Here is a 26,058-nt window from a genome sequence, read left to right on the forward strand (position 1 = left end):
TTGGGGTCATGGGAGGAGTGTTTAGTTAGATTTTGATATTGTATATTGGATGTTTATTGTGTACACAAAACTAACAGTGCAAATCACCAACTTTTTTTCCACTATTCGTGTATTACATTGAATACTACAATCTGTTAGTTGTGTAGCAGTTTTAACATCTCCTTTCCAAAGCTTAAACTTGTGATGTGGGGGATACAAACCCACAAGGTAAGACGTCACCTTTTTAATTATATTCCAGTTTATCTGCTAAGAACCTATTGCACTTGGATTGTCCACCTAGTCTCTTCAGCATCTTATTGCAGTTGACAGCTTTGAATAGTATAGCTGTGGCAAAACTGCACCTAAAGCTGGGCAATTATAACCTTAATTTCTAAATCTGTTACTAGGCAGGAAGCCATATCAGTGAGAAATAAACAATGAAGCTGTCGGTTATGCTGTAGTTGCTGTAAGAGATAAAAAAGAAAAAAAGACATGGCGCCTCCTAGCACAATAATCCAATATGAGGTAGAGATATAAGTAGCTTAGTAGAGGATGTGAGTTGCCTGCCAGGGCCGTGGGGTACACAATACCGGGTCCGGTATTCACAGGGGGATGTCACGGCGGCGACCCAGTCCGTGGCCCTGGGCGCCCATGTAAAAGGGGAAGGTCTTTAAAGGGATTTGGTGAAAAGAGTTTATGTTCGTGATGCCTCATGTGGTTTTCGGTTAGTGGGGACCAGCGCTGCTTTAAGGGGTCCTCTGGGGTGATGTTATGGCAGCTAGATGGTATAACTTCCCACAGGTGAAGTATATCCCCAGGGCTCCCGGTGTGTAGATGGAAGATGGTGAATGGCGCAGTAAAGATCGAGGACACAGGTTTGCAGTCTCATTACCTGGTTTACTGAAGACTTCAGGCAGCCACAGTCCAGGGTACCAGATCACAGGGCAGGCAGGGTCCGGCTGGCTTGGAAGCGAATACAGAGTCCCCTTTACCAGGTGGAGTTAAAAGCCTTCGTCCAGCACGGTGGTGTTGTAGTCCCTTACTGCCTATGGCTTCAGATAAGGTCCTCACAGTTCTTCTCTCTGTCCCCATATAGGACAGGGCAATGCCTGCATGACAGGTAACTTGCAGTTCAGGTGTCCTGCCGGTCTCTGATGTAAGTTGCAGTGTCCTTACAACCTCGGTGGTCCAGCTACCAGTTATCTGCGCCTCAGAGGGAGGCATCCTGCTCTTAGCTGGTCTCCCCTGATGTCACTCTCCTGTGCTTTGCTCTCTTGCAAGCTCACTGAACAATGTTCGGCTTTCTGTATGTCTCTTTCCAGGAGCTGTAGTGCTTCGGACTACACGGCCCCTTCAGACCTTCTGACCCTCTAGGTCGGTCTGCTCTCTTCTGTCTCTCTGACAATCTGACCCCTCTTTCCCTCCAAACCACAATATATATAGGGAAGTCACCTACTAAATAGCATCAAAAGCTCCCCCTTGTGGCCTGGAGTGTGAACATGTTGTGTGTATGGTGATTACCTGATAAAAGATATCCTTCATCGCTTCCAAACGTAACATTACTCTCCCCGTGAGGAAAGCAATAGTATTGTGATGACCAGGACCCTGGGGCGACACAGATGCACTAACTCTCTAAGGCTGTTCAAAAGTAGGCACAATCCCATTCAAGGCTTTTAGAATTCTGGTCAGTCAGCCGCTGCTCCTTTCTTGAGCGATGATGGAAAAACACTACAGGTCACATAACAATATAACAATATAAAAAGCATAGGAAACAGGCTCTGTTTATAATTCCAGTCCAAGGAGTAGAAGATGGAGTCAAGGTTCCTAAATTGGCAAGACATTCGGGTTATGCATTTCAATACTGAATTGATACCTTTATCCGGTCAATACCACAGGCTTTTGAATACCAAATTCTCATCTTCTTCAGGCCAAATATAGTAAGAGTGTTATATAAATATTACAAAAGGCTGCTCGTGTTCTCTTCGACGTAATTAAGGCTACTTTCACACTAGCGTCGGATTCGGCCCGTCGCATTACGTCGGGCCGAGATTCCGACGCTAGCGTTTGTTGTGCCACACAACGGGTGCAGCGGATGCATTTCTCCGGCACATCCGCTGCCCCATTGTGTGGTGCGGGGAGGTGGAGGCGGAGTTCCGGCCACGCATGCGCGGTCGGAAAAAGTGATCCGTCGGCTGCAAAAAACGTTACACTTAACGTTTTTTGCTCCTGGCGGTCCGCCACAACACGGCGCAACCGTCGCGAGACGGTTGCGACGTGTGTCAATACGTCGCAATGCATCGGTAATTTAACTCTATGGGTCAAAAACGCATCCTGCAAACAACTTTGCAGGATGCGTTTTTTCCCCTAAACGACACATTGCGACGTATTAAAAAACACGCCAGTGTGAAAGTAGCCTTAGAGGGAAATAAGTGTGATAAAAATGACAGAAATACAACACGCATACATAAAAGTTCATATGATAATAACAATGAAATTATACAGAGTGATTCACTTGCTTCTTTACCTGGAAAAATTGCTGTAAGTTTTAAAAGAGACCGTCGAATGTATTGAAATTTGGACTGCACATACTTTGTTTTATGAACAGTGAGAGTGAAATGAACATCAACAGCAGTGGGTATTCACTCTGCCCTGTGCCACTCCAAAGACAAGTGGCAGTGGGGTTAGTGAAATTCTGTGCCCTCATATAAGCACTTGGGGAAAGCAACCCTGTGGCCCACCCATGCTACACAAATGCATCAAGGTTTGTTTTTTTTTTTGCTATCATGTGTTTATGCAGCTATTATACATTGAAACTCTAAGCATGGCATATACAATTGTATGGCAACTGTGAATCTTCTATTAAATAGAAAAACATTCTAGGTGGAAATACGACCTGAAAACTATGTAGGCAAGAAAGAACACTCCTAGCAATTTTTAGGGTGCAAGAAGAAGCTGCAACCAAAGATTATTTGAACTGCTTTAAGGTTTTGTAGGGGCAATTGAAAGTTGAAAAAGCAAAATAAACGTTAACTTTTGTGAGAAGCCTTAAAGTAATGGATTTTGGATGTGAAACAAATTTTTCAATTTTACATTTGGTTAAATGTTGTATGGTTTATTTTCTGTTTCCACATCAACTAAATCCTTGGCCAAATGGGGTTTCTTGTTGCACAACCAGCTATGGTGGGTGCATTGGCATCCAAAATATCTATGACCAATACCTGTATTTCTTTAATTCATTAAGTGTTTTCTCTTTTTTTTCTTTATTTAGTGTAGTAGCTTTTTGCAGGTGTTTGTCATATGTAAAGTGAAATCTCTGCCTCTGAAAATAAGGAGAGAACAAACGTTACAGTGTCTTACCATTTTATATGGGTGTAAGCAAAAAGCACCTGTGAAAACAAAGTATAAGTACTAAAACAAAGCATTTCCACAGTAACGTGTGTGAGCACTGAACTTACAAGCTTACAATTCAAGCATTATTGCAGTTATATAAGTTTGGGAAAGAGAAAAACAGCACCTTTCACAATAATGAAACTAAAGGTCGCCTTTATTACAGCTGTGCTAGGTTTGTATTCTGATACCTGACGGATGACCTCTTTGTTTAAGAAAATAATGAAATAGAAATCTCTAAGTTGAGTGCTAATGTAGCTACTGGCAGATTGCCGAGTACCGGCCTAATCTGATATCTTCACTCCATTTTTCTCCTGTGTACCATGACTTTCTTTGCTTAGCACTGTACACTGTACACTCTTGGAAACTGAAAGTTAAAAACTAGTCATTACAAAAGAAACCTACATTACAGTGGTAAAAGGCTAAGTACAGTTATGTCCAGAAATATTTCGGCAGTGACCGAATCTTCGTGATTTGGCCTCTGCATGCCCCGATTTTTTATTTAAAATGAAACAACTGAGATGTAATTAAAGTGTAGACTTTCAGGTTTAATTAACGGGGTTGAGCAAAAATATCCTGTGAAAAGTTAAGGAATTACAACCATTTTTCTACAAAGCCTCCTCATTTCAGGGTCTCAAATGTAATTGTACAAATTAACTTTACATAAAGAAAATATTCATGTTCTTAATACTTTATAGTGAATTCACTGCAGGCAATGACTGCCTGAAGTGTGGACGTCAACAAACATTGGGTTTCCTCATGTGTGATGCTATGCCAAGGCTTTACTGCCACTGACTTCAGCTGCTTGTTTGTGGATCTTTCTGCTTTACGTTTTGTCTTAAACATAAGAAGTGCATGCTTGATGAGGTTGAGATCTGGCAACTCGGCTATTGCAGAATATTACACTTCTTCACCTTAAAAAACTACTGGGTTGCCTTCATAGTATGACAGTCTGTACTGTGAAGTACCAACCAATCACCCTTGCTGCATTTGTTTGAATCTGAGAAGAAAAACTAACCCTGTACACTTCAGAATTCATCCGACTACTTCTGTCTTCATTCACATCATCAAAACACTAGTGACCCAGTGCTACTGGAAACCATGTATGCTCAAGCCATCACAGGGCCTCAACCATGTTTTACAGAGGATGTGGTGTGCTTTTAATCATGAGCTGTTCTAAGGCTTCCCCATGCTTTCTTCTTCCTATCTTTCTGGTACACGTTAATCTTAGTTTCATCTGTCCAAAAAATTACGACTCATTTGTGAAACAAGTGTCAGGTGTTTGGTAGGTGAGTTTCCTATTAATCCTATTTTATTTGTTACTGTCTGTGACTCTGATCTGTAGAATATGATATCTTTAATTCTCTTATGATAATCATTATATAGTGACAGATATTGGTAAATTATTTGTCAAATCACTAGTGGATACTGTGTACTGTGTTTATATATTCATTATGCATATATATGCTGTCCTACGAGTGTGACTTTTTCAAGGGTTACCACAGTTGCTCACCCACCACTATATATATAGTCCTGTCACATTTTTCGTTTAAGGTTTATACAGGGTAATCTTAGATTCAGCTGTAGAAAAAATGCTTTTTCAGAACTGGGCTGGCTTCTTTAGATTTTTTTTGGCAAGTCTAATGTAGCCTTTCTATTTTTAAGGCTGTTTAACAGTTTGCACTTTGTGGTGAACCCACTGTATTTGCTCTCATGAAGTCTTCTCTTTATGCTAGACTTAGATATCGAAAAACCTACTTTTTGGATGGATTTTATCAGGACCTACCAGGCAAACACTCACCAGGAGCTTGAGCGCTCCGACCCGCGGAGGTCAGAGTCACAGATGCCCGAGGACAGACGGCGGCTCCCACGCTGTCCAGGAACTGAGGGCAGTGACCGTGGTGCCACGGTGTAGGCAGAGCAGCTGGGAGAGTGAATAGAATGCAAGAACAGGACCTGCGATCACGTGACCCCAGGTCACAAGGGAAGGGGGCGGGGCCTAGCGCAACGCTGCCGGAAAAGACAGTGGAGCACACAGCAAAATACCCCCTGTTTGAAGGGGAATGGAAACTATGTGAAAACAGAGAGGGAAGGGCACAAGGGAAGAATATTCAAAGCAATCCAGGGTCAGGGAAGACAGGTCAGACGAGGAAGTACCGAATCAGAAGACAAGTAGAAAAGCCCTAGGACACAGCTGAAGTCAGAAACCAGAGAAGCAGATGAGGTACAGAATCAGTAGGCAAAATCACATCGGGGAACAAGCCAGGTCAAAACCAAACATACAGAAGAGGACTCAGGCACAAAGGCACAGGGACATGGGGGTCGACGTACTCAGCCAAGGGCAAAAGTATAACCGACGACGCCTAGATCCACAAAGAGGCTATAAAAAGCCTCGCTGAAACCAAAGGGAGACTCCCAAAATTAACCCCAGCAGCTCCAGACCTAAGTATCCCTGGCAAACTATGACAGATTTCTTCTTTTGGTGTAATGATGGTCTGTTTCTCTTCCATTGAAAGCTCCTTTGATTGTATGCTGTGGGTTCACAACGACTTTCAAATACAAATGTCACTTCTGGATTTAGCTCCAGAACTTTTACCCACTAAATTGATGATGGATTAACAAGGGAATAGCACATGCAGCCCATTAAAGAGCTTTTAGATTTCTGTCCAATTACTTTTGGTCCCTTTTAAAAAGAGGCAGCTGCATATTAAAAAGCTGCAATTCCTAAACCCTTACGCCACTTAGGATGGAATGACCTCAAAATAAAGTTTGGAGTCTGCATTTTAAGTACATATTGATTATATAGTAATATTCCAAAAGACCAAGCCAAATGGAGTAAAAGAACCAAGGGAATGATTACAGTCACCTTTTATTAATTACATATTAAACAATTCATCACAATCAAGGATATACAAATAGGTCTGATAAGGAGGAAATGGTAGGGCGAACATCAAAATCCAAAGCAAGAAATATGATAAATATCAGCAAGCACCATATTAATCAATCCCTATAAAAACTATTAGGGATAAACAAGATTAAACTGACAGTGAACTTAAGTGACATATGCTGATCAATATGTTGTGTAGTGCTTAACCCTTATAAGGGAGGATCTGATGAGCTCATCAAGCTGGCCCGATGCGTGCTACGCCTGATGCTTTCTCAAGGGGAGGTGCGAACATATTGCTGTCCTGCCATATATAGTATATATCCCCATATCCCAGATGCCAATTCATACAGCGCATGAGCGTCGCAATCCGCACCCTTAGGATAAACTTTCACCCACCGACGACTTCATAGCAATGCATGCGTGTCAGGTAAATGAGACCCAGTGACATTATGGACACACGCGCCACATTACTAATAGCCGGGCAAGGCCACCAGGCATCAGAGCACAGTGTATGTGCACATTGGCAGCTATTTTTATGAACTCCTGTGGATGCGGCCATTTTGGAGGAAGCTTATAGAGGATAACACAAAGGGAGCGGGCAGGGGAGAAGCACAAGCAGGCATAAATGAAAAAAGAGAGCAGTAAATGGGAAGGAGGGACAGAATTAAAAAAAAAAAGGAGCAAGAAAGGTAAGTATGATAACCTGCAAAAAGCAACTAAAAGTGCAAGTTGCAATGGAACAATAGGAATATACAGTGGGGCAAAAAAGTATTTAGTCAGTCAGCAATAGTGCAAGTTCCACCACTTAAAAAGATGAGAGGCGTCTGTAATTTACATCATAGGTAGACCTCAACTATGGGAGACAAACTGAGAAAAAAAAATCCAGAAAATCACATTGTCTGTTTTTTTAACATTTTATTTGCATATTATGGTGGAAAATAAGTATTTGGTCAGAAACAAAATTTAATCTCAATACTTTGTAATATATCCTTTGTTGGCAATGACAGAGGTCAAACGTTTTCTGTAAGTCTTCACAAGGTTGCCACACACTGTTGTTGGTATGTTGGCCCATTCCTCCATGCAGATCTCCTCTAGAGCAGTGATGTTTTTGGCTTTTCGCTTGGCAACACGGACTTTCAACTCCCTCCAAAGGTTTTCTATAGGGTTGAGATCTGGAGACTGGCTAGGCCACTCCAGGATCTTGAAATGCTTCTTACGAAGCCACTCCTTCGTTGCCCTGGCGGTGTGCTTTGGATCATTGTCATGTTGAAAGACCCAGCCACGTTTCATCTTCAATGCCCTTGCTGATGGAAGGAGGTTTGCACTCAAAATCTCACGATACATGGCCCCATTCATTCTTTCATGTACCCGGATCAGTCCTCCTGGCCCCTTTGCAGAGAAACAGCCCCAAAGCATGATGTTTCCACCACCATGCTTTACAGTAGGTATGGTGTTTGATGGATGCAACTCAGTATTCTTTTTCCTCCAAACACGACAAGTTGTGTTTCTACCAAACAGTTCCAGTTTGGTTTCATCAGACCATAGGACATTCTCCCAAAACTCCTCTGGATCATCCAAATGCTCTCTAGCAAACTTCAGATGGGCCTGGACATGTACTGGCTTAAGCAGTGGGACACGTCTGGCACTGCAGGATCTGAGTCCATGGTGGCGTAGTGTGTTACTTATGGTAGGCCTTGTTACATTGGTCCCAACTCTCTGCAGTTCATTCACTAGGTCCCCCCCCGCGTGGTTCTGGGATTTTTGCTCACCGTTCTTGTGATCATTCTGACCCCACGGGGTGGGATTTTGCGTGGAGCCCCAGATCGAGGGAGATTATCAGTGGTCTTGTATGTCTTCGATTTTCTAATTATTGCTCCCACTGTTGATTTCTTCACTCCAAGCTGGTTGGCTATTGCAGATTCAGTCTTCCCAGCCTGGTGCAGGGCTACAATTTTGTTTCTGGTGTCCTTTGACAGCTGTTTGGTCTTCACCATAGTGGAGTTTGGAGTCAGACTGTTTGAGGGTGTGCACAGGTGTCTTTTTATACTGATAACAAGTTTAAACAGGTGCCATTACTACAGGTAATGAGTGGAGGAAAGAGGAGACTCTTAAAGAAGAAGTTACAGGTCTGTGAGAGCCAGAAATCTTGATTGTTTGTTTCTGACCAAATACTTATTTTCCACCATAATATGCAAAAAAAAATGTTAAAAAAACAGACAATGTGATTTTCTGGATTTTTTTTCTCAGTTTGTCTCCCATAGTTGAGGTCTACCTATGATGTAAATTACAGACGCCTCTCATCTTTTTAAGTGGTGGAACTTGCACTATTGCTGACTGACTAAATACTTTTTTGCCCCACTGTATGTATATAAACAACATATGATGAAGTAGTAGGTGTTGTGCAAAACCAGTATATAGCTGAAAAATGAGCAGGAAAGTGCAATATAAAGTGCATAATATCAAAATGTAAACAAATAAGAAGTCACAAAAAATAGTGAACAATTAAAGTGAATAAAAGTTAATAATATGAACTAAAGCCATAAGTTTAACATACATACATGCGTATGAATACACCACAAAAAATTGCTAGCCAAAGATGAATACAATGAAAAAAGAATAAATAAATAATAATGATGGCCAAAAACAATAAAAAATAAAAAGTAATAAAGAATGAATAATATGAGAAACAGAATGAAAATAAAAATGAGAAAATAATAAAAATCAATAAGAAGAAATAAGAAAAAAACAAATAATGAATCATAATGAAGAAAAAATAATAAAAATAAATATTTAGAATTGAGAGTCCTCAGTGGTTGATACCTTTTAAAAATAAATAAACACAGATCTCTCACTTCCCAGAACTTAAAAGTATTCCCCATATCTTTTTATAGCCCAACCCCCCATAGATCCTTGTTTTCATAGATCCATTTAAAAAATGGCCGAAACGTGCATCCAAATTTGATAGCTGATATCAAAGTGGTATATAAGGACATTATGGGGGATGTGGCAGAAAATGTAAATCATCTAAGAATAGCAGTGTGAACACTAAAAAACAATGCAGTCAAAGCAAATTAAAACAACACATTAAAATAATTAATGTAAGGAATGAAGATGATAATAACCTTAAATATGGATACAAGTTGCATGGCTGAGGTGGAATATTTACCAAAAAGAGTCTGAGTTTCTCATTCAGGCCTTTTTGTGATATAGTGTCCAGTGTGGATATGCAGCGGCATTCACACTGGGCAATGATCTGTTTGATGTTACCTCCTCTAATGACACACTGGATCCTATCAATAGTAAGCACGGCAATCTTGGCTTCTTAGAGGTGCACTAGTTAGGTATCCAACCCGTCAAATATAGGCAATAGAATACTAGGCACTCAGGAGATATTTTTGCAAGGTGAGAAGTGAACAATTCGTTTATTCAGTGCATCCAGCTCAACAATAAACGTTTTGGGTCTAATCACAAGACCTTCATCAGACACAGTTTTTGGATTACTGAAATATACATGTAAAAATACAAGAAATTCTGTTTAGACAAAATACAAAATACATGATGCACAGTGTAAATACAGGCGTACAACATTCTGCTTGGAAGAATAAAATACATCACTTGAAATGTGACAGACAACGACCGTGGCGGACTAAGTAGAATCGGCCTGGTGTTCCGTGGGTCGTGAGCCTGGTTCAGGAGATGCTATGGACTGTGAACGTGTATAGGAAAGAAAGGTTTGTCAAATGATGGTATCGAGTCCCAGTGAAAGGACGACCTGAAAGGGTTGTAAAAAGACCGTCCCCTAAATAGAAGAAGGATACAGCGAATGAGGTGGCCCGATGTACGGGGTCACAGAACTAAGGTGCAGGGTGAGGTGCCTACAACACAAAGACAAGAGCACATAAAAAAACACATAGTAATACCATATATCAGATATCATGCAAGGCAACTGAGCGTAGAGCCCTTATAGGCGTACTATCCGTGAGTGTGACCACCATGAAGCTATATGTAACGATACTGGATCTATAGATACAGTCCCTCAGTGCAGTACATAAAACCGGGATAGTAGAGAGCCCCCCATATGTACAACCCCCAGGATACCTGGAAGCCACGAAAGTTATATGTGGGCCCACATGGGTGCCAACATCGGACGGAGCCCGGGAGGGAAGCGCCTGTTTTATGTGCTCTTGTCTTTGTGTTGTAGGCACCTCACCCTGCACCTTAGTTCTGTGACCCCGTACATCGGGCCACCTCATTCGCTGTATCCTTCTTCTATTTAGGGGACGGTCTTTTTACAACCCTTTCAGGTCGTCCTTTCACTGGGACTCGATACCATCATTTGACAAACCTTTCTTTCCTATACACGTTCACAGTCCATAGCATCTCCTGAACCAGGCTCACGACCCACGGAACACCAGGCCGATTTTACTTAGTCCGCCACGGTCGTTGTCTGTCACATTTCAAGTGATGTATTTTATTCTTCCAAGCAGAATGTTGTACGCCTGTATTTACACTGTGCATCATGTATTTTGTATTTTGTCTAAACAGAATTTCTTGTATTTTTACATGTATATTTCAGTAATCCAAAAACTGTGTCTGATGAAGGTCTTGTGATTAGACCGAAAACGTTTATTGTTGAGCTGGATGCACTGAATAAATGAATTGTTCACTTCTCACCTTGCAAAAATATCTCCTGAGTGCCTAGTATTCTATTGCCTACACTGGATCCTATCAATAAACTATCAATACCTCATACCTTTAGGCCACGAGGATCACCACCATAAAAGTGCCTTGGTAATTTTTTTAATAAAGACAAATCCGACACCGATTTTTGTAGCACTGATATCCCTAAAATGTTTTCTGATGCGTGTTTTAAGTTTACGTGATGTTAAACCCATATATATTTTTGCACATGGGCATGTAGCATAGTAAATTACATATGTGGTGTCACAGAATATCTGATGTTGCATTTGATATTTTTTCATGCCCTCAGATGACAAGAAAGATGTGGATCTCAATATGTTGGTGCAAGTCAAACAATTTCCATGAGGGCTAAAGCCCTAGGTTTTTATTGGCTTGGCCACATAATAGCTACTGACAAAAAATCCTTTAAGTTCTGGCTTCTCCTTGGTATCAGTCTTGTGGTCTGTGGTAAGTTGGCAGCCAGAACATTGTTGGTTTTTAATACCGGCCAATGTCTGGTAAATATTTTCAGAATCTTACCCCAGTGGCAGTTGGAGGTAGATATAAAGTTGATATCAAAATTATTTTTAATCTTTTTTCTAGCTTGTGCCTACAGTTCATCACAATTTGATGCCTTAGCCCTCCTGTATCTTTGTTTTATGCATCTGCCACTGCAACCCATAGCTTTGAACCAATCACTAAGAATGACAGATTGTTGTTCAAGCTTTTCACTTGTAGACCAAATACTCTTGAGTCCTAAAAAACTGACCAACTGGGATGGCCATGTTGACAGAATAGAAGTTCGCCATTGAGGCATGAAGCAAGGAATTGGTCAATGTCTCCTTGCAAAAAAGATCAGTCAGTATAGACCTATTCTCAATGCGCAAACCTGGATTTCCAAATATCAACTTGAGATGTGTGCCACTTATGGGTAAATCTGAGGTTGAAAGAGTTATGCTTCCATGTATTCATAAATTGCATTAATTAAGCCACATTACTCAGCCAAATCATCAGGACATTGTCAATATAATGGATCCAGCTCTGCACCAGGTTAGGCTACTTTCACACTAGCGTTAACTGCAATCCGTCACAATGCGTCGTTTTGCAGAAAAAACGCATCCTGCAAAAGTGCTTGCAGGATGCGTTTTTTCCCCATAGACTTGTATTGACGACGCATTGCGACGGATTGCCACACGTCGCATCCGTCGTGCGACGGATGCGTCGTGCTTTGGCGGACCGTCGGCACAAAAAACGCTACATGGAACGTTTTTTGCTGCCGACGGACTGCCTTTTTCCGACCGCGCATGCGCGGCCGGAACTCCGCCCCCACCTCCCCGCACCTCACAATGGGGCAGCGGATGCGATGAAAATCTGCATCCGCTGCACCCGTTGTGCGCCGCTTACAACACTAGCGTCGGTAACCTCGGCCCGACGCACTGCGACGGGCCGAGCCCGACGCTAGTGTGAAAGAAGCCTTAGCGGAGTGCTTTCTATCACCATGAAAGACCTGTCTCTCCCAAAGGCCAAGAAACAGATTTGTATAAGACGGGGCCCAGGCCACACCCTTAGCAGTCCTGTTTTGAAAGTAGAATCTGTCTTTAAAAATAGGTTGGGTTTATACAGATTGATCTTAGTTTCATCTTCAGAAACAATGCTTTTAACCCCTTAGTGACAGAGACAATTTGGTGCTTAATGACCAAGCCAATTTTTACAATTCTGACCTCTGTGATTTTTTGTGGTTATAACTCTGGAATGCTTCAATGGATCCCACTGTTTCTGAGACTATTTTTTCATGACATATTGTTCTTCATGATAGTGGTAAAATTTCTTTGACATGACTTCTGTTTATTTATGAAAAAATGTTGAAAATGTTTTCAATTTTCAAACATTGAATATGTATGCCCTTAATTCAGAGAGTGGTGTCACACAAAATTGTTAATAAATAACATTTCCCAAATGTCTACTTTACATTAGCACAATTCTGGAAACAATTTTTACAAACCATTTTTTTAGGGACCACCTCACATTTGAAGTGACTTTGGGGGGTCAATATAGCAGAAAATACACAAAAGTGACACGATTCTAAAAACTGCAACCCTCAAGGTGCACAAAACCACATTCAAGAAACTTATTAACCCTTCAGGTGCTTCTCAAGAACTAAAGCAATGTGGAAGAAAAAAATTAACATTTTACTTTTTTCACAAAAAAATTATTTTGGAACCATTTTTTTTTAATTTTGACAAGGGTATCAAGAGAAAATTGACCAGAAATATGTTATGCAATTTCTCCTGAGTACACCAATACCCTATAAGTGGGGAAAAGCCACTGTTTGGGTGCATGGCAGGGCTCTGAAGAGAGGGAGCACCATTTGACTTTTTGAACTCAAAATTGGCTGGAATCAATGGTGGTGCCATATCGCATTTCAAAATCCCCTGATGTACCTAAACAGTGTAAACCCCCCAATTCTAACTCCAACCCTAACCCCAACCCCAACATACCCCTAACTCTAATCCCAACCTTAACCATAACCCTAACCACAACCCTATCCCCAACACAACCCTAATCCCAACACTAACCATAGCCCTAACCATAAACATAACCCCAACACACCCATAGCCCTAATCCCAACCCTAAGCATAACTCTAACACACCCCTAACTCTAATTCCGACCCTAGCTGTAACTCTAACACACCCCTATCCCTAATCCCAACCCTAACCCTAGCTATAACCTTAGCTTTAGCCCAACTCACTTTAACCCAACCCTAACCATAACTTTAGCCCACCTCACTTTAGCCAACTGTAACCCTAATGGAAAAATGGAAATAATTACATTTTTTTAATCTCGGGGGGCGCACAGCGTATGCACCCACCATTTTCTACCGGAAGAAGACCTCGGTGGCCTGGGGGACTTCACGGGGGCATGCAGAGACACCAGAGGTACCGGGGGTGATCGGAGGACCCTATTTCTCTCTCCACTGATGTGCGATCACATCAAAGGAGAGAGAAATTAGATGGAAAATAAGAGGTTTTTTTGCCGTCGCCGTTATACTGTTAACAATGGAGATCGCAACACCGGGGTCAGTAAAAACTGACCCGAATCATGTTCTCTGGTGTCTCAGCTACCACAAGTAGCCAAGACCCTGGAGAAATTCCGACTCTGGGGGTGCTATAAACTCACAGCACTGTGGTTTAAGTACCCTTAACTGCCGACGTTAAAAGGTGTATCGGCAGTCGTTAAGGGGCTAAAGAACTGGGCTGGCTTCTTTAGATTTTTATTTACAAAGTTTAAAATAGCCTAATTTTAAGGCCGATAAATAGTTTGCACCTTGTGGTGAACCCTCTGTATCTGCTCTCATGAAATCTTCTCTTTATGTTAGACTTAGATACTGAAAAACCTACTTTTTTGAATGGATTTCTTTTTTTTTCAGCCTAATGATGGTCTGTTTCTCTTTCAAATACGAATGCAACACCTGGATTTAGCCACAGACCTTTTACCTGCTTAATTGATGATGGATTACCGAGGAGATAGCCCATGCAGCACATTTAAGAGCTTTTGAGATATCTGTCCAAATAATTTTGGTCCCTTTAAAAAGTGGCAGCTACATATTAAAGAGCTGTAATTTCTAAACCTTTACTCCAATTAGGATGTGAATACCCTCAAATTAAAGCTGAGAGACCGCACTTTAAGCCCATATTGATTATATGAGTGTATCTAGAATATGTTTTGGTAAACAGCTAAAATGCCGAAACTTCTCTAACTATTCAAATACTTCTGGACTAGGGATGAACGAACCCGAACTTAAACGTACTGTACAGTTAGTGTCTGATGCTAAACTCCAAACATGGATTTATCCTGGACGTCTGTTTTAATGTTCGTAGTTCCAGGAGAAGAGAGAGAGAATTTTACTGCTCCAAAGTCCGGGTCCCCATTGCTTTCTATCGAGTTCAGCTTCAGCTTCAAGTATGGGTACAGTTCTGGTACCTGAACTGATCTTTAGTCCAAAGTTAAGGTGGGTTACGAGAACCCAAACTTCCACGGGTTCACTCATCCGTATTCTGGAACTGACCATGTTATGAGTGGGTTTTAAGTGCTGTATTTTATTGCTCAAAAATTGTCTTTTGTCAGATATCGTATGTCAGGTGCTCTGAATCTTTATGATAAGGTGTGCCACAGTAACTTTGCCATTATGCAGAATTTATAGTGAACCTCTCATTAATATTTTATACTCCGTACTATTGGCATAAATGTAAAGGTGATTTAATGCTTATTAAATCCTTGCCTTTCTTACAGAAATCCATATTTCTGTTGCTTTTTTAGAAAAATTTACAGTTCAAATGATATGCTAATGAGCTGAAAGTGCAGTGGTTCAAGCCTTGCACTCACAGCACATATAATTTGCTTAAAAAAGTGGGAAAAAAATACCCATTGTCCCATTGGGGTTAACAGAATTCCTAAATTGGTTTTAGGCTTTGTTTTTTATGGTGACTTTCCTATATTGAAAATGATGTGGCAATGTTTTTTCAGGTCAGTTCAATTACAGCAGTACCAAAGCAGCACTTTGAAAAATTAAATGTTGGTTTGTGTTGCCATTTTTTGAGATTTGTTTTTTTGCATGCCATGCTGTTGCTTTTAGTTATACCATTTTGGGGTACATGTAAAACATTTTTTTCGGGGAGACCTAAAATTGCCAATTGTGATGTTTTGATTTTTTTTCTTACCTTTTCAGCATTTAAGGTACGCTTTAACCCCTTTACCCCCAAGGGTGGTTTGCACGTTAATGACCGGGCCAATATTTACAATTCTGACCACTGTCCCTTTGTGATGTTATAACTCTGGAACGCTTCAACGGATCCCAGTGATTCTGACATTGTTTTTTCATGACATATTGTACTTCATGACAATGGTAAAAATTATTTGATAGTACCTGCGTTTATTTGTGAAAAAAACGGAAATTTGGCGAAAATTATGAAAATTTCGCAATTTTCCAACTTTGAATTTTTATGCAATTAAATCACAGAGATATGTCACACAAAATACTTAATAAGTAACAATTCCCACATGTCTACTTTACATCAGCACAATTTTGGAACCCAAATTTTTTTTTGTTAGGGAGTTATAAGGGTTAAAAGTTAACCAGCAATTTCTCATTTCTACAACACCATTTTTTTTTAGGGACCACATCTCATTTGAAGTCATTTTGAGGGGTCTATATGATAGAAAATACCCAAGTGTGACACCATTCTAAAAACTGCACCCCTCAAGGTGCTCAAAACCATATTCAAGAAGTTTATTAACCCTTCTGGTGCTTCACAGGAATTTTTTGAATGTTTAAATAAAAATGAACATTTAACTTTTTTTCACAAAAAATTTAATTCAGCTCCAATTTGTTTAATTTTACTAAGGGTAACAGGAGAAAATAGACCCCAAACATTGTTGTACAATTTGTCCTGAGCACGACAATACCCCACAAGTGGGGGTAAACCACTGTTTGGGCGCATGGCAGAGCTCGGAAGCGAAGGAGAGCCATTTGACTTTTCAATGCAAAATTGACTGGAATTGAGATGGGACGCCATGTTTCGTTTGGAGAGCCCCTGATGTGACTAATCATTGAAACCCCCACAAGTGACACCATTTTGGAAAGTAGACCCCTTAAGGAACTTATCTAGATGTGTGGTGAGCACTTTGACCCACCAAGTGCTTCACAGAAGTTTATAATGTAGAACCGTAAAAATAAAAAATCATATTTTTTCACAAAAATTAACTTTCCGCCCCCAATTTTTTATTTTCCCAAGGGTAAGAGAAGAAATTGGACCCCAAAAGTTGTTGTACAATTTGTCCTGAGTACGCTGATACCCCATATGTGGGGGTAAACCACTGTTTGGGCGGATGGGAGAGCTCGGAAGGGAAGGAGCGCCGTTTGACTTTTCAATGCAAAATTGACAGGAATTGAGATGGGACGCCATGTTGCATTTGGAGAGCCACTGATGTGCCTAAACATTGAAACCCCCCACAAGTGACACCATTTTGGAAAGTAGACCCCTTAAGGAACTTATCTAGATGTGTGGTGAGCACTTTGACCCACCAAGTGCTTCACAGAAGTTTATAATGTAGAACCGTAAAAATAAAAAATCATATTTTTTCACAAAAATTAACTTTCCGCCCCCAATTTTTTATTTTCCCAAGGGTAAGAGAAGAAATTGGACCCCAAAAGTTGTTGTACAATTTGTCCTGAGTACGCTGATACCCCATATGTGGGGGTAAACCACTGTTTGGGCGGATGGGAGAGCTCGGAAGGGAAGGAGCGCCGTTTGACTTTTCAATGCAAAATTGACAGGAATTGAGATGGGACGCCATGTTGCGTTTGGAGAGCCACTGATGTGCCTAAACATTGAAACCCCCCACAAGTGACACCATTTAGGAAAGTAGACCCCCTAAGGAACTTATCTACATGTGTGGTGAGCACTTTGACCCACCAAGGGCTTCACAGAAGTTTATAATGGAGAGCCGTAAAAATAAAACAAAAATGTTTTCCCACAAAAATTATTTTTTAGCCCTCAGTTTTGTATTTTCCCGAGGGTAACAGGAGAAATTGGACCCCAAAATTTGTTGTCCAATTTGTCCTGAGTGCGCTGATACCCCATATGTGGGGGGGAACCACTGTTTGGGGGCATGGGAGGGCTCGGAAGGGAAAGAGCTCCATTTGGAATGCAGGCTTAGATGGAATGGTCTGCAGGTGTCACATTGCATTTGCAGAGCCCCTAATGTACCGAAACAGTAGAAACCCCCCACAAGTGACACCATTTTGGAAACTAGACCCCCTAATTAACTCATCTAGATGTGTTGTGAGAGCTTTGAACCCCCAAGTGTTTCACTACAGTTTGTAACGCAGAGCCGTGAAAATTGAAAAAAAAATCTTTCCCCCCAAAATTATTTTTTAGCCCCCAGTTTTGTATTTTCCCGAGGGTAAGAGGAGAAATTTGACCCCAAAAGTTGTTGTCCAATTTGTCCTGAGTACGCTGATACCCCATATGTTGGGGGGAACCACCGTTTGGGCGCATGGGAGGGCTCGGAAGTGAAGGAGTGCCATTTGGAATGCAGACTTAGATGGAATGGTCTGCAGGCGTCACATTGCGTTTGCAGAACCCCTAATGTACCTAAACAGTAGAAATCCCCCACAAGTGACCCCATATTGGAAACTAGACCCCCATGGAACTTATCTAGATGTGTTGTGAGAACTTTGAACCCCCAAGTGTTTCACTACAGTTTATAACGCAGCCCCTGATGTGCCTAAACAGTGGAAACCCCCCAATTATAACTGAAACCCTAATCCAAACACACCCCTAACCCTAATCCCAACAGTAACCTTAACCACACCTCTAACCCTGACACACCCCTAACCCTAATCCCAACCCTAACCACACCTCTAACCCTGACACACACGTAACCCTAATCCCAACCCTATTCCCAACTGTAAATGTAATCTAAACCCTAACAGTAACTTTAGCCCCAACCCTAACTGTAGCCTTAACCCTAGCCCCAACCCTAACTTTAGCCCCAACCCAAACTGTAGCCCTAACCCTAGCCCTAACCATAGCCCTAACCCTAACCCTAACTTTAGCCCCAACCCTAACTGTAGCCTTAACCCTAGCCCTAACCATAGCCCTAACCCTAGCCCTAACCCTAACCCTAGCCCTAACCCTAGCCCTAACCCTAGCCCTAACCCTAGCCCTAGCCCTAACCCTAGCCCTAACCCTAGCCCTAACCCTAGCCCTAACCCTAGCCCAAACCCTAACCCTAGCCCTAACCCTAGCCCTAGCCCTAACCCTAGCCCTAATGGAAAAATGGAAATAAATACATTTTTTTAATTTTTCCCTAACTAAGGGGGTGATGAAGGGGGGTTTGATTTACTTTTATAGCGGGTTTTTTAGCGGATTTTTATGATTGGCAGCCGTCACACACTGAAAGACGCTTTTTATTGCAAAAAATATTTTTTGCGTTACCACATTTTGAGAGCTATAATTTTTCCATATTTTGGTTCACAGAGTCATGTGAGGTCTTGTTTTTTGCGGGACGAGTTGACGTTTTTATTGGTAACATTTTCGGGCACGTTGCATTTTTTGATCGCTTTTTATTCCGATTTTTGCGAGGCAGAATGACCAAAAACCAGCTATTCATGAATTTCTTTTGGGGGAGGCGTTTATACCGTTCCGCGTTTGGTAAAATTGATAAATCAGTTTTATTCTTTGGGTCAGTACGATTACAGCGACACCTCATTTATATCATTTTTTTATGTTTTGGCGCTTTTATACGATAAAAACTATTTTATAGAAAAAATAATTATTTTTGCATCGCTTTATTCTGAGGACTATAACTTTTTTTTTTTTGCTGATGATGCTGTATGGTGGCTCGTTTTTTGCGGGACAAGATGACGCTTTCAGCGGTATCATGGTTATTTATATCTGTCTTTTTATCGCGTGTTATTCCACTTTTTGTTCGGAGGTATGATAATAAAGCGTTGTTTTTTGCCTCGTTTTTTTTTTTTTTTCTTACGGTGTTTACTGAAGGGGTTAACTAGTGGGCCAGTTTTATAGGTCGGGCCGTTACGGACGCGGCGATACTAAATATGTGTACTTTTATTGTTTTTTTTTAATTTAGATAAAGAAATGTATTTAGGGGAATAATATTTTTTTTTTTTTTTCATTATTTAGGAATATTTTTTTTTATTTTTTTTTTTACACATTTTGAAAAATTTTTTTTAACTTTTTTACATTGTCCCAGGGGGGGACATCACAGATCAGTGATCTAACACTGTGCACAGCACTCTGTCAGATCACTGATCTGACATGCAGCGCTGCAGCCTTCACAGTGCCTGCTCTGAGCAGGCTCTGTGAAGCCACCTCCCTCCCTGCAGGACCCGGATACGCGGCCATCTTGGATCCGGGGCTGGAGGAAGCAGGGAGGGAGGTAAGACCCTCGCAGCAACGTGATCACATCGCGTTGCTGCGGGGGGCTCAGGGAAGCCCGCAGGGAGCCCCCTCCCTGCGGGAAGCTTCCCTATACCGCCGGCACATCGCGATCATCTTTGATCGCGGTGTGCCAGGGGTTAATGTTCCGGGGGCGGTCCGTGACCGCTCCTGGCACATAGTGCCGGATGTCAGCTGCGATAAACAGCTGACACCCGGCCGCGATCGGCGGCGCTCCCCCCGTGAGCGCCGCCGATCGCGCTGGACATACTATCCCGTCCGTGGTCATGGGGGCCCACCCCACCTCGATGGGATAGTACGTCCCATGTCAGAAAGGGGTTAAATAAGTTTATATTTTGACAGATTGGACTTGGACTTTTTATTCATTAATTGGGAAAAAGCGGGTTGATAAAGATTTTTAGACTTATGTTTGTAATTTATTTAAAAACTTTTAAAACTTTTTTTTTTGTTAGCTTTCACTTTTCTATACTGGAATACTACATACACTGCTCTTTTTAATATAATACTACTAACATTGCGATAAGTAGGAAAATTAAACCCAGCCAAGAGAAGAAAGGAAGAACCCAATGAAACTTTATGGACAAACATGAAGATTCATCTTTTTGAACAGTTAGCAAGAATTATATAAAAAAAATTATCCAAGTAGAAAAGACTAGCCTTATGAGCCTATGCATTTTGAACAGATATTGAAATATCTTTACGAATGACCAAGAACCGTTTAACAATGTAGGTTTGAAACATTTGTGTCTCATGAGGCTACGCTTTTACACTTCAATATTTTGTTTTTTAAATCATATTGGATTTTAATCTTAAAGAGCTTGTCAGGTTTTAAGCTACAAGTCTGCAGTCACTCAATGAGACCGCAGACTTGTGAATGCTCACATTTTGCGCTGTGAGGATTCTTTGTTGCCGGCAAGGGTAGGAACATGACTGTAAGTATATAATTTGCATATATGCAGTTCCATGCCAATTATATGGGTGCCGTGGCCTTGCTCAGTGTAAGTGTGTTGATCAAGGCCAGATACAATCTAGATGGAATGTGGCTGGAAGTATGCAAATATAATACTTGTGGTCCAGATGACCGCCTGCTGCTGACGCCTGCACTGGAGAATTCCCATAGTGTGCAGTGCACATGTTGTGAGGATTCCCAAGTATGTAATCACAAGTGATTCTAGACTTTTAGCTCAAAACTGGACAACCATTTTAAAGAAAAAAGGGATTAAAATGTTTTACCTTTTGCAGACAAGTGCTGGAACGCACTTTTCTGCTGACCTTATAACTATATACTGGTATCCATTATCTGGCTGGGATCCATTGCTGTGCACTTTCTATCAGACCATCACATGATATGAACTGTTTTGGATGTTTCATTCTTGGTAGGTGAGCTGGAAAAGTGTTCTTTTTTAACACGTTGAACAGTTGTCACTTACAGTAACACTGCTGATCAGTGATTAATTTAAATGTTTATTAGCTAGAGGGTCTATGATCCTAAATAGTAATTTTTTTAACTACTTTGCTTTGCTTGCCTATAACAAAAAATGTTTTTTTCTAGAGAAGATCAAACTTTTGCGTTACATGCACTTTTAGTAATTGGCTATCCATTTAGATTTACAAAAATATACCAGAGCTACTCTAAATTTAAGAACACAAGAAAAAAGCAAACATAGCAATAACATTCACAGCAAAACAAATAAGCTCTGATTCATCAAACAACTTTCCCCTGTGACAAAGTGCAACACAGCATGTGTAGCAGAGCTAGGTTTGTCAGGAGGTGTAAAAGCTGTCCACAATAGCAGCGCTGATGCGAATTACCTAAATACTTAGCCAGGTAATTTGGCCCAATAGAATGATGTAACTGAAGTGTGCCAGTTTAGCATGGCAACCTGACATGCAGAGTAGAGATGGGCGAACCTGAACAGTAAAGTTCGGCGTTCATACCGAACACCTCCCATAGGCTGATGGGACTAATGCTCCCATCAGCCTATGCCTGCTGCCGTAAATAACAGTGAGAGCAGGTGGCAGCTGATGAAAGTATTCATCAGCCGCTGCCTGTGCGCTAAATAATTTAAAAAAACGTCATGGGTTCCCCCATATTTTTGACAACCAGCCAGGCAACCCTCAGACGTCAGCTTTAGCAAGGCTGATTATCAAGAATAGAAGGGCCCCCACTCCAATTTTTTTTAATTTAATTTTTAAGTAAATAATTGTAAAAAATGGCGTGGGTCCCCCCATTTTTGTCAACCAGCCAAGCTAAAGCAGACAGCTGGGGGCTGGTATTTTTAGGCTGGTAAACGGCTATCAATATTGGCCCACCAGCCTAAAAATAGCAGTCTGCAGCCCCTCAGAAAAGGCGTGTATAATAGATGCACCAGTTCTGGCGATTTGCCCAGCTCTTCCCACTTGCCCTGTAGTGGTGGTATGTGGGGTAATATTTGTAATATTTGTAATAATTGATTTTTACTTCTCCCGACAGCCTTGGGTTTTCAGTCATAGAGGCGCAGCTGGTGTGGCTTCAGTCACCGCTCAGTATACAATGAGCAGAATCTGTAACCACAACCTGGCAGTGACTGACAGCTGGCTCAACGTACCCAATCTTAATCTCATTCCTCACTGCTACTATCCTTTGGCCATTTTATATAGCTGATTTGTGACAGTTAAATGGAGTATTAGATTTATTTTGTGACAGGAATCCAAGTCCTACAAATAACCATTGCCAGCCTGCTTCTCACCATTCTTTCATCTTCTGTACCCATCTTTCCTATGATTTTTGTCATCAGTGACACCTTTCTTTTTACATTTGATGTTTCGCTGTCACCAATTTTGTAAAGTGACTGTCATACCAGCTCTGCTTCTGATACTCTTTATTGTTACAAGTGATACCATTTTCAGAAAGACTCAGAATATAATTATTGATAGGTTGGAGCATTAATGCTTAAAGTAAATTTGAATAAAACAATTACAAAAATCATATACAGATGTTCAGCACAGGGGAGGCACTGGCCATCCTTGCCTTAGAGTCAGACAGTGCAGAGAGGTACATTTTCTGCTCAATTTCTCATCTAAGGAACCTCAAGACGGCAAAACCGTGAAAGGAACAAATCTGAAAAAAGTAATAAAGAAACGCATTTGAAACAAGCCAGAATATGTGTAAAACTTAAAATTATCCCCATTTTACTCTGAAGACAACTTTATACCCCCTTGGCATCTTTTAATGGCTTCACCAGGTAATCACCTCAAATGGTTTTCAATTAACAGTTGTTCTTGATTAAGAGTTTATTTGTGGAATTATGTGCCTTCAGAAAGTGTTTGTACCAACACTGCCTCTGCAAAATCACACGTGATAGTTGCACAGTTCCATATAGTGTTGACCCCTATGCTGTAATTGTTCTAACCCAGATTATGGTAAGAAACACTCATTTAAGTATGGAGAAATGAAATCCCACCATTACTTTAAGACTTTAAATTCTGTTAATTCTGAAAATTGCTAGGTTTTTGATGGTATTCTCATATGTAGTCATGAAAACCATCAATCACTATGATGAAAAGCACTCTGAGGACTGCCCCAGCATAGGGAAAACAAAGAATTAACTCTGCTGTAGAGGATAAGGTCATCAGAGTTACCAGCTCAACATAACAGCACCTCAAAAACAAATGCTTGGCATACATTAAATAGCAAAAACACCTAAATATCCACTGTCCATAGAAGACTACTACACCATGTTCCAAATTATTATGCAAATTATATTTTTCTCGGATTTTCCTAAATGGTCAGTGCAAATGAGTCAGTCTAATAAAAGTCATCACCCGTTAGAGTATTCATCGAATATTATTGAAGAAACCTCCCAATGATAACGGTATATTCTCCAAAATAAATAAAAACTCAAAATGCACTGTTCCAAATTATTAGGCAATGTAGAATTTCTATACATTTGATATGTTGATGAACTGAAAATGCTCATTTGCGGAATTTGCAGCCTTAGGAGGCCACATTCACTGAACAAAAAAGCTATTTAACTCCAAAACCTCCTAACAGGCCAAGTTACATGTTACCATAGGACCCCTTCTTTGATAGCACCTTCACAATTCTCGCATCCACTGAACTTGTGAGTTTTTGGAGAGTTTCTGCTTGTATTTCTTTGCATGAAGTCAGAATAGCCTCCCAGAGCTGCTGCTTTGATATGAACTGCCTCCCACCCTCCCCCTCCTAGATCTTTTACTTGATGATGCTCCAAAGGTTCTTTATGGGGTTAAGGTCAGGGGAAGATGGTGGCCACACCATGAGTTTATCTCCTTTTATGCCCATGACTCAGAGGTATTCTTTGCAGCATAAGATGGTGCATTGTCATGCATGAAGATGATTTTGCTCCTGAAGGCACATTTCTGCTTTTTAGACCATGGAAGAAATATGTGAGTCAGAAACTCTATTTACTTTGCAGAGGTCATTTTCACATCTTCAGGAAACTCAAAGGGCCCTACCAGCTGTTTCCACATGATTCCGGCACAAAACATGACTCCTACACCTCTTGCTGACGTCACAGCCTTATTGGGACATGGTGGCCATCCACCAACCATCCACTACTCCATCCATGTGGATCATCCAGGGTTGCTCGACACTCAACAGTAAACAAGACTGTTTGAAAATTAATCTTCATGTATGTCTGGGCCCACTGCAACCATTTCTGCTTGTGATCACTGTTTAGGGGTGGCCGAATAGTAAGTTTATGCATCACAGCAAGCCTCTGAAGGATCCTACACCTTGTGGTTCGAGGGACTCCAGAAGTACCAGCAGCTTCAAATAACTGTTTGCTGCTTTGTAATAGTATTTTGGCAGCTGCTCTCTTAATCCAATGAATTTGTCTGGCAGAAACCTTCCTCATTATGCCTTTATCTGCATGAACTCTGTCTGTGCTCTGTTTAAGTCACAAATCTCTTTACAGTCTGATGATCACTCTTAAGTTTTCATGAAATATCTAATTTTTTCATACCTTGTACAAGGCATTGCACTATTTAACCCTTTTCAGCAGCAGAGAGATCATTTTTATTTCCCATATTGCTTGAAACCTGTTGTCTGCTTAATAAAGTGGAACTTCATTTTTAAGCAGTTTTCCTTTAATAAGAATCACATGGAAAACTAATTATCACATGTGTGTAAGACTAATTTCAGTGATCCATTGAACCCTGAGACACAATAACATCCACGAGTTTATTTGAAAAACAAAACAATTAAATCTTCATGACATTTAAATCCAATTTGCATAATAATTAGGAACACAGTGTAGAAACAGACCTTTCTGGTCGGATTGCTGCAAAGAAGTTATTACTGAGGACCGTAAACAAGAAGAGACTTGTTTGGGCCAAGCAGAACAAGGATTATACATTAGACTGGTGGAAATCTGTGCGTGGTCAAAGTTTTAGATATTTAGTACCAACTGCCAAGTCTTTGTGAGACACTGAAAAGGTGAGATGATGGTTGCCAAAGATTTGCCCTGAGAGATTGGTCTTTGCTGTGACTACAGTACTTGCTAATGCATTAAGAAATACAATATGTGGCTAGAAATAATAATAATAATTAATAGTTATTATTAGAATGGATCTTAGCAGTAGTCTCTAAATAAATTGCGCCTTTTTGAATTATGTTTTTTTCTGTGCCTCCAATATTTTCTCCCTTTTGTTCACAAAATTGAATTACTTGGGGTGCGGGAGATCGTTCAGAAATTCTATTTACATATATGAAGTCAAGAGTAAATATTTTGTACTATTATATAAAAAATTATATCTTTATTAGAGTGAAAGAGATTTTTTTTTGTAGCAAACCTAAAGATTATTTTTCTTGCTAATCTAGATATGAACAACCAAAGTGTGATAGTGGAGCAAGAGCCCATCCAGGCAAAACAAAAGATATGTATAGAGGAAGACAACTTCAAGGTAACAATGTCTTAAAGGCATCTATGTTCTACATCCTACTAACATAGTTAGGCTTTGGTGTTATATATGTATCTAACTTTAATATTGCAGTGTTGATTACGTCTATTAGGTCTATGTACCTTTCACATATCCAAGCTTAGAACTATTGAAAATGCCACCTCTGTGCCTGTCAAATGCCATCCATGTTGCATTATTGGGCTGTTTGTTTGAAACAT

General features: G+C 40.7%; 1 protein-coding gene and 1 long non-coding RNA gene across 4 annotated transcripts in view; one reads left to right on the top strand and one right to left on the bottom strand.

Moving 5' to 3' along the window:
• SMOC2 (SPARC related modular calcium binding 2) overlaps window positions 1-26,058 on the top strand; it is a 642,212-nt gene that overhangs the window by 402,364 nt on the left and 213,790 nt on the right. For all 3 annotated transcript variants that reach the window (XM_069769272.1, XM_069769273.1, XM_069769271.1), the window contains exon 9: window positions 25,761-25,843. In XM_069769272.1, coding sequence (XP_069625373.1) covers window positions 25,761-25,843 — 83 coding nt within the window. The remainder of the gene's footprint in view (window positions 1-25,760; window positions 25,844-26,058) is intronic.
• LOC138680589 (uncharacterized) lies at window positions 9,724-10,418 on the bottom strand. The gene is made up of 3 exons (XR_011321671.1): window positions 10,352-10,418; window positions 10,072-10,128; window positions 9,724-9,959 (listed from the first exon to the last, which is right to left on the bottom strand). It is a non-coding gene; the product is annotated as an uncharacterized lncRNA (long non-coding RNA).

Source organism: Ranitomeya imitator, chromosome 5 (genome assembly GCF_032444005.1).
Source record: "Ranitomeya imitator isolate aRanImi1 chromosome 5, aRanImi1.pri, whole genome shotgun sequence".
In the NCBI taxonomy this organism is placed as follows: Eukaryota; Metazoa; Chordata; class Amphibia; order Anura; family Dendrobatidae; genus Ranitomeya; species Ranitomeya imitator.